The sequence below is a fragment of the Meles meles genome, chromosome 19 (genome assembly GCF_922984935.1).
Source record: "Meles meles chromosome 19, mMelMel3.1 paternal haplotype, whole genome shotgun sequence".
Taxonomy (NCBI): Eukaryota; Metazoa; Chordata; class Mammalia; order Carnivora; family Mustelidae; genus Meles; species Meles meles.
Window position 1 is genome coordinate 56,724,381 of NC_060084.1, and position 9,112 is coordinate 56,733,492.

The window sequence follows — 9,112 nt, forward strand, 5'->3', positions numbered from 1 at the left end:
TGAGCAAACATGCTCACAAATGATAAGATTTGATGGGCACCTGCTGACTCAGTTGGTAAAGCATGGGACTCCTGATCTTGGGGTTGTGAGTTTCAGCCCCACACTGAGTGTAGAAATTACTTTAAAAAAAAAACTTTTAAAATGTTATGATTTGAATAATGATACAAATATATATAGATACAGAGTTTCAGTTTGGGATGCTGAGAAAGTTCTGGAGACAGATCCCCACAATGTGAATGGGCTTAACACCACTGAACTGTACACTCAAAAATGGTTAAAATGAAACCCTATGTCTGTCAAAGAGCAACTGTCTTTTGGGGTATAGAGTTCAGTTTTGAAAGATGAAAAGTTCCGGAGCAACAATGTGAATGTCTGCACACCAATGTATAATTGCTGAAGATGGTAAATTTCATGTTATGAATTTTTTGTTACAATAAAAAAATTTAATAGTTAAAATGGTAAAAAAAAAATGTTATGTATTTTTTACCACAATTTGTGAAAAGTTCGTTGTGGTCTGTAGAAACTGAAAGTAGATTACTGGCTGCCTGGATCCTGCAGAGTTGGGGGGTGGGGGGGAAGTTAACAGGCAATGATGGTCAGTGAGCATTGGGTTTCTTTTTGCGGTGGTGAAAAATTTTTTAAATTACATGGTGGTAACGGTTGAGCAATTCTGTGAATATACTGAAAACCATTGAATTATATAAATAGGTAAATTGTATGGTATGTAAGTCATACCTCAATAAAGTTTTTTTTCAAGTACCAAGCGAATAAATTGTTAGTGACATCCTCGGAGTTGCTCACTCTTTAAGAGATTGAGTGATGGCTTGAAATCTTTCATCTCCAACATGGCTTACAGTCTCTAGACAGAGATAGTCCCAGGAGTGTGAGCTTAAGACAGAAATGGGCTCAAGAAAAACACGTGGACAAAGTCAAGTCTTTGCAAGGATTTCCCCCTTAGAAAAAGTGGCTGTAGAATTGCTCCTATCACATCTCAGAAAATGACAGACAAACCTGCCTGTCTGTAAGTCTGGATGCAGACTTATGAAAAATCAGAAACACTGATATCTTCCACAAGAGTGTGAGGTTAAATTCCACTTCTGAGCCATGTAGGACCAAAACCATAAGTGAATGTAAGATTGATTACAGCCTGCTGAGACACCTGAGCCCTCCAGAAGAATCAAATAGAAGACAACACTTTCGCTACAAGTACACACAACAATATACATTGGAATCCCACAGGTAGGAAAACTCACTGTGAATGACCAGCAATTAAAAATTGTAAACTTCATAAGGAAACAAAGAAACCACAAAATATAATGAAGGAATTAGCAATACTAAGAGACTTGAGATACAGAACCCATATGCCTATGTAAATTATTAAAATAGTAGTTAGAGAAGAAAGCCACAAGGGAATCAAGATTAAACCCATTCTCTAAAGTATAGACCCAACCCCAATTAGGGCCAAGCCATAGAGATAATAGCCTGATCCTTTCTGGTGCCAGGAGGCTGACTTGAAAACCAAGGATCTTCCCCAACTTTTAAAACAGTCTCACAGGAACATGTTACCAGGCAACCAGCCTCTTGAATAGACTCTCAAACTCTCTGAAGGGATAAGTAGTAGATCTTTCTCACCATACCAAGAGAACTACTTCTCTGCCCTGGTCACTTTATCCCCAGAGGACAACTAGCTCTTTCCTGACATAGGAACCCACTCACTAGGAACCTTACCTTCATGCTATGAATGAGCTTTAGGCTGACAATGATGAGTAAATTAAGATGCATTATGGGAGAGAAGTGAGACAAGATGCTCTCTTGGCCCAGAGACACCTTTGTCATCTACAGGCAAGCCTGCCTCATTGTCTCCTTTGAATTAGCAACCACTGCCTTCCTCCTCCATGGTTTGGTATCTAAATGTTTCCATTGGTCAAATGTGATTTTAAAAACAAAAAACAAAAAAACATAAAACAAAACCATAGCATATAACCAGGTTTCTCACATGCATTGGGTGTGCCCTCTCATTAGAAATGTGGTCAACGTAAAAAAAAAAAACTCCAGTGGGTGGCCCTGGGTCCTCACCCACTACTTCTTCTGCACCTGTATTTCCTGTAAGTTTATTGAGGCTAAGTTTCCTAAATGATGCATACAGGAAGTCAGCTGGAAGAAATCCCCTGCTGTATCTTTGGTGAGTCTTAATGGGGAGGACAAGACAGTAGCAATCCAGTGTATGGCCCTTTTTACAGGGAGAGCAGAGCTTCTGATTTTAGGTCTAAAATCTTCCCAGGAGTAGATGCACAAGCTATGATCTCAATCAAAAGTGACCATCTCACTCGAGCTTTTCTTCTCCAGCCTGGCTCCTGAGAAAGATGCTATAGATACATGAGAATGATGCCCTCCTTCAAAATGTAAGGACATTCTGGTGGAGACCATCTAGACAGGTGGGGGGCGTGGGAAGGGTTGTTGGCTGGCTGAAGAAGAGGGGTTCTGGAATTTGGAGCCAAGGATTGGAGGCAACAAAAAGGAATGGAATAGAAATCCTATCATTTGCAACAACAGGAATAAACCCACAGGGCATTCGCTAAGTGAGATAAGTCAGACACACAAGAACAAACTCTAACAATACCATTAATATGAGGGCAAATCTGTCCTATGTTTTGACTTAGGTGTTGGTTACATGACTATATACATTTATCAAAACTCATTTAGAACTGAACAGGAAATGAGTGGGTTTTAGTAAATGTAAATAAGAAAATCAATGTAATATATTCAACCACAAAATCATGAAATAAGAACAAAGGTAATAGATTAGGGGAGATTTCCTCATAGAATGTAAGGCAGAATATAAATTGGCATTATACTTCATTTTCAATCATTGTTTAGACCCTTTGATGATAAAAACACATTTTTTAAAGATTTTATTTATTTATTTGACAGACAGAGATCACAAGTAGGCAGAGGCAGGCAGAGAGAGAGAGGGGGGAAGCAGGCTCCCTGATGAGCAGAGAGTCCGATTCAGGGCTTGATCCCAAGACCCTGGGATCATGACCTGAGCCGAAGGCAGAGGCTTTAACCCACTAAGCCACCCAGGTGCCCCTAAAAACACATTTTGAGGTTTTTTTTAATATTTATTTATTTATTTGAGAGAGAGAGAATGTGAGAGAGAGAGACAGCATGAGATGTGGGAGGTTAGAGGGAGAAGCAGACTCCCCACTGAGCAGGGAGCCTGATGTGGGACTTGATCCCAGAACCCCGGGATCATGACCTGAGCTGAAGACAGTTGCTTAACCAACTGAGCCACCAAGGTGCCCCACATTTTGAGTTTTAAATAATATTCAAATAATTAAGATTTTAATATTTAATTTCTGTTTTCTAACAGACTAAAGGAATATACTTATGTAAGAAACAACATTTTGTTTCAAGTTCAATTTGTTGTGTTGTTGTTTATGCTTTTTTAAAATTATGTTACATTAGTCACCACACAGTACAACATTGGTCTTTGATGTCATGTTCCATGATTCATTGTTTGTGTATAACGCCCTGTATTCCATGCAATACATGCCCGTCTTAATACTTATCACCAGGCTCACTCATCCCCCACTCCCTCCCCTCTAAAGCCCTCAGTTTCCCAGGGTCCATAGTGTCTCCCCTCTAGTACCCCCCCCTTCATTTTTCCCTTCCTTCTCCTAATGTCCTCCATGCTATTCCTTAGTTCCACAGATGAGTGAAACCATATGATCATTGACTTTCTCGTTTGACTTATTTCACTCAGCAAAATCTCCTCCAGTCCTGTCCATGTCAATGTAAATGGTGGGTATTCATCCTTTCTGATGGCTGAGTAATAGTCCATTGTGTGTATGGACCACCTCTTCTTTATGCATTTTGTTGAAACATTGTAACAAATCCTTGGAAAGGAGAGTGTTATCATTTCATTCTGTTGAGGCCAACCCACTGACTCAAGTATATGCATACCAAACAAAGGGGAGCCAAGATTAAACACATATTTTTTTAAATGATTCTAAGATTTCTGCTCTGTACTACCCTATCCCTTTCCTGGGCATAATGTCCACATTTTGAAATAGGTCAAATTTTGACGTATTAGAAGAGGACCCTATTATGAGTTTCAGGTGGGGCAGACAATTGTCAGAGGATCTGATTAGAGCACAGAGATGATCAGATGTGTCATGGGGACCATGACCTGTCTTTATGCCTCATGGTCAGAAGTAGAAAGAAGACTGTGAATCTTGTAGGAAGTCCGTGTGAAAGCCCCATGGCGATTAGTGCTGGGCTTCACCCACCACATCCTGTGCACCTTCCTGCCCTACTGGACTCAGTCTCCACCCAGCTGCCCCACATTCGCCTGGTAGGATCAGTGCTATGACCTCTACACTCACTGCCCTGATCTACCTCGGTGAGTTCTTGCACCTGAGAGAGATGGCATCCAGGGATCTGGGTGTGGATGGGGCAGCCTGTCTCACTGTCCCTGTCTTCCAGGTCTGTTCCTGAGCCAGACCGTCAGCACCGAGAAGCGTGAGTCCGTCCCTCAGAGCCCCGGATTCTCTCTACTGGGCTCAGACAAAGTGTGCACCTAGGAGCCACCAGAGGAGAGAGCAGGGCCTCTGGTTTTCTAGGAAGGCTTGGTGCCAGCAACTGGGTGGACATTTGGGTGGGAAGGGGCTATATCTGGAACTCCAACCTCTGATTCCCTTCCAGAGAATCTTTCAAAACCCATCATCTGGGCCAAGCCGGATTTCATGATTCCGAAGGGAAAGCAGGCGCTTATCTTCTGCCAGGGGACTCCAGAGGCTGTGAAGTACCAGCTGTATTTCGAGGGACACCTCTCTCTTCAGCAGAGCCCAAAGCAACTTGGAAGGAGGAACATAGCCATGTTCTACATCCCAGCCATGACCCCACTCACTGCAGGGCAATACAAGTGCATTTACCGAAGCAAGAAGCTCTGGTCAAACCCTAGTGACGCTCTGGATCTGGTGGTCACAGGTAACTGTCCCATCCTCAGCCTGAATCCAGGGACGGTCATCATGTATTTATTAATCTCCTTCGGTGTCATTCAGCCTCTCTTTGTGGTTGTCTGTGAGCTAGAGGCAGGTTGGTCATAGGTCAGGTTCTCTAGGTGAGAGGCCCTGAGATGGATGTGTGTGTGCATGGGATGGGGGGGAACCCTGGGGGGCATCCTCAAAAGTGACCCCAGTGATGAGGAGTGAGGGGAACAGTCCAGGCAAAAGGCAGGAGCTGACCACGGTGCAGTTTCAGCAGACACCTCAGCCACGCAACGGAGTTCTGGACTTGGGATGGTCCTTCTGGACCTGGGATGGTCCTTCTGCATGGTCTCAAGATGAGGCTAGGGGTTCTGTACCCACCAGTGTCAGCCCCTCCTGGGGAGGAGGTTCCATTCAAACATCCATGCTTTTATGGCACTCATACCCTAGGGGGGGAACAGAGACCATGAGTCTAAGTCAGGACAAATCAGTCTGTCATGAGCACCTGAGGAGTAAATGATATGGAAACAGACAGAGTGGAATGAGGTTGGGAGGGAAGGCAGTCTCAGGTACAGAGGTTGCCTTCAGCTGAGGGATGTGGCTCTCAAAGTCAAGCAGGTATCACAATCGCCTGGGAAACACAGATGTCTCTGGTGCTCCCAGGTTCATGAAAGCATTGTTCACAATAGCCAAAAGCTAGCAACAAGCCCAGTGTCTACTGACAAAGGAAAGGATAAACAAAATGTGGTCTACCCACACGAGGGAATATTATTCGGCCTTAACAAGGAAGGAGACTCAAACAACGGTTATGTCATGGATAGACCTTGAGGGCATTATGCCGAGTGAGATAAGTCAGCCACAGAAGGACAAATACTATAGGGGTCACTTCCATGTGGGACCTAGGATGGTCAAATTCAGAGACAGAAGGCAGAATGGGGGTACCAGGGGCTGAGGGATGGGGATGGAGAGAGGGTGCTTAGTAGCAGGAACAGTTTCAGTTCTGTAAGATGAAAAGAGTCCTGGAGATGGATGGCGGTGATGGTTGCATGGCCATGTGAATGTAGTCAATACCACTGAATTGTCCCCATACAATTGGTTAAGATGGAAAATTTTATGTGTCATGTATTTTATAGCAATGGAAAACAATAACAATTTTTAAAACACAGGTGGCTGCCTTACCCCTGAGTTTCTGATACAGTGGGTCTGGGGTGAATCCTGGGAATCTGCATTTCTAATAAGCTTCCAGCTGATGGTGATGTCACTGGCCCCAAGGATCTCTAACTCTGAGAACCACTGATGTCAGGCAATTCCCACAGAGAGAAAGCTAGAGGAATGAGTGTCTCAGTCTTGAAGGGTGAGATCAGCGAGGGCATGTCCATCACCAAAGCAGAGGAGACAGAGATTCTGGGGAGTGACATCCCAGTCTTAAGGCCAGGGAGGAAAGGGCACATAGGATGTGGGATAAAGACTCTCTTAAACTACCTGTCTCCTTCCCCCACAGAATTGTATGACACGCCCACCCTCTCTGTCCATCCTGGGCCTGAGGTGACCTCAGGAGAGAACGTGAGCTTCTACTGTCGGCTAGGCACTGCAACAAACAAGTTCTTTCTGCTCAAGGAGGGAGGATCCCCTCACCCTCAGCACAGATATGGGAACAACCAGGTGGAGTTCCCCATAGGTCCTGTGACCACAGCCCACAGAGGGACATACAGATGTTTTGGCTCTTATAACAACCATGCATGGTCCTTCCCCAGTGAGCCTGTGAAGCTCCAGGTCACAGGTGAGGAAACCCCCAGATTTCTCCCACGTCCTCTCCAGAACCCCAAGTGAACCCCAACCAGTGTTGAGGAAGACAACAAAGGGACAGGTGGGAAGAGGCAGCAGGCACCTCCCTGCAGTGCCCTCCCCCACATGCATTTTGGGGAGGCCCAGCTGATCTTTCCTGAGGAAGAAGGCCAGAGGAACAAGGAGGGGGAAGACTAAGGACTCGGTGGGAAGACTGGAGGAAACCCAAAACCCTTACGGTTTTCTTTGTTTCCACTGCTAGAAGATGTTGGGGACACCAGCCTTGCACCCACAGAGCACACCTCTTTTTCTGGTGAGTAACAGTTACCTCTAAACTTGGGGGGATAATTAGAGCACTTAGACACTAAGAACATGTTGCTTTTGTGGCGCTTGTACCCCAGTGGGAAGCAGACCGTGAGTCAAAGTCAGAGAAATAAGCCCAGCATATAGCACAGGGGGAGCAAACAGTGGTGTGAAGGAAAGTCAGAGCAGAACAAATGGGGTCAGGGTGACCAGGAGAGCAGCTGCCAATATTAGAACTGTCTGAATCAGCCTCACAGCAGAGCAAATACCTGAAGAACTGAGGACATTCGTTCTGTAGCTACCTGAAAAAGAACGTTCCAGAGACAGGGAGTGGCCACTGCGTATGGCAGGGGGAGGGCGAGCCCCAAGAGTAATTCCCTGCACCAGGAGTGACCTTGCATGTGTGTTAGTGGGGATGGGGAGTGGGATCAGAGCCTGGAAGAAAATGGGGAGACTGTGAGTCATCCAACATGTGAGGAAGAAGCCATGTTGACCAAGGTAATGAGGAAGCTGAGGGCCGGAAGGAAGACATGCCTGGCGTGAGGTTCTGGAGCTAAATTCCCCCCGGTTCACCTGTCCTTTGGCTCTGCTGCTCACCAGACAGATGAAGCCACTAGGACCTGGAGGGTGGGGTATGGACCTGGAAAAGCTGCACGAGGCCATGGGGTCCACCCTAGGGAGGAGAGGTGGCCTGGTGGCCAACACTCTCTCTTTTTCTCACTGCTTTACTTCCCTTTCATCTGCAGACTATTGGGATCTTGACTTGGTAACCACAGAGGCAGAGTTCCAGCAAGGTAGGCAAGCAGCAGGCGCTGCAGGTTGTGAAGGAGTGTGATCTAGAATGGGGAGAGGGAGAGAGGTGGGGCGAGGTATGTCCATCCATTCCTGTCAGTCATCAGTCTGTCCTCTGACCCCAGACCTTGCCCCCTGGGATCACACTGCCCAGAATCTCCTTCGGATCATTCTGGCTTTCCTGGTCCTGGTGGCACTCATGTGCCTCCTGGCTGAAGACTGGCTTTGGAGGAAGAGGGCACAAGAGAAAGCCAACGGGGCTTCAAGTCAGGAACGCAGGAGAAGGTTCAGAACACAGAGACGCCTGAACGAATGACCAAGAGATGTGCTGGTCCCAGGTAGAGCTGAACGCTGGTCTTGACCCTGAGCTGAGCGAGCTCTGTATTGTACCCACGAAGGGTGGCTCCCTGCAGGAAACTGAAGGGACAGCTGCATGGAGTCTGGCAAAGCTTCCAGGAGGATTGGCAGGGTGGGATGAAAGAGCTAAATTTCCCTCCAGACAGACCGTCTTGTCTCTTCCGGAGTGTAAGCGTTTTTGTGCCTGCCTGATGCAAACAAAAGTTTTAACCACCCTTGTTCCCCCCCCCCGCCCAGAATATCTCCTTTGTTAACAGCATGGCCACAAATATTTCCTTCCTACTTTGGTCTTCATCCCTAGTTCTTCTTTCCATTGCTGCAATATGTCATTCAAGATATTTAATAACCCATACAGATAATAATAATAACCAGTACAGAAAATAATAATAATAACCAGTACAGAAAATAATAATAATAACCAGTACAGAATAGGCATTTATCAAAAGCAACAGGAGCCAGTGAGGCACCAACAGGTCAAAGGAGATACAGACTGTGAGCACACGTATGGCTGAATGTGTCCTGGCTGGGTCTCAGCCTTGCCCCAATTTCTCTGTCCTACACCACGGCAGGCTTCTGTCTTCCTTGCTTCTTTATCCAGACTTTGCCTTCTTCCTCAGGTCTCCCCCAAGAAAGCTCCCAAACCCTCCATCTCAACATCAGATATCACCTCCATGCTCCGAAAGCACTTTCTGTTCATCTATAACAGCCCCAGGGCTCTAACATTGCATACATTTCCATTTTCCCGTCTCTACCATGAACGTGTGTGAAGTAAGCCTGTGCTGGGTCTGATGACTGTGCTCACAGCTCCTGCCACTAAGAGAGCTCTCCAGAAATCTATGTCAGGTCAGTCGGTACACAAATGGGACAGTAGTGCAACTTAGCCC

At 45.9% G+C, this 9,112-nt stretch overlaps 1 protein-coding gene across 1 annotated transcript; it reads left to right on the forward strand.

Annotated features, from left to right (window-relative positions):
* Nucleotides 1–4,449: 4,449 nt before the first annotated feature.
* NCR1 (natural cytotoxicity triggering receptor 1) lies at nucleotides 4,450–8,563 on the forward strand. Its single transcript, XM_045987295.1, has 6 exons — nucleotides 4,450–4,524; nucleotides 4,708–4,992; nucleotides 6,493–6,771; nucleotides 7,039–7,089; nucleotides 7,826–7,873; nucleotides 7,997–8,563. The coding sequence occupies exons 2-6, from the start codon at nucleotides 4,749–4,751 to the stop codon at nucleotides 8,185–8,187; spliced, it is 813 nt and encodes a 270-aa protein (XP_045843251.1). The 5' UTR covers nucleotides 4,450–4,524; nucleotides 4,708–4,748; the 3' UTR covers nucleotides 8,188–8,563.
* Nucleotides 8,564–9,112: the final 549 nt, after the last annotated feature.

Coding starts and splice junctions, on each gene's coding strand:
- NCR1 (XM_045987295.1), top strand. CDS start 4,749: ATGATTCCGAAGGGAAAGCAGGCGCTTATCTTCTGCCAGGGGACTCCA. Junction 7,090..7,825: donor AGAGCACACCTCTTTTTCTG/GTGAGTAACAGT, acceptor TTTCATCTGCAG/ACTATTGGGATCTTGACTTG. Junction 7,874..7,996: donor AGAGGCAGAGTTCCAGCAAG/GTAGGCAAGCAG, acceptor CTCTGACCCCAG/ACCTTGCCCCCTGGGATCAC.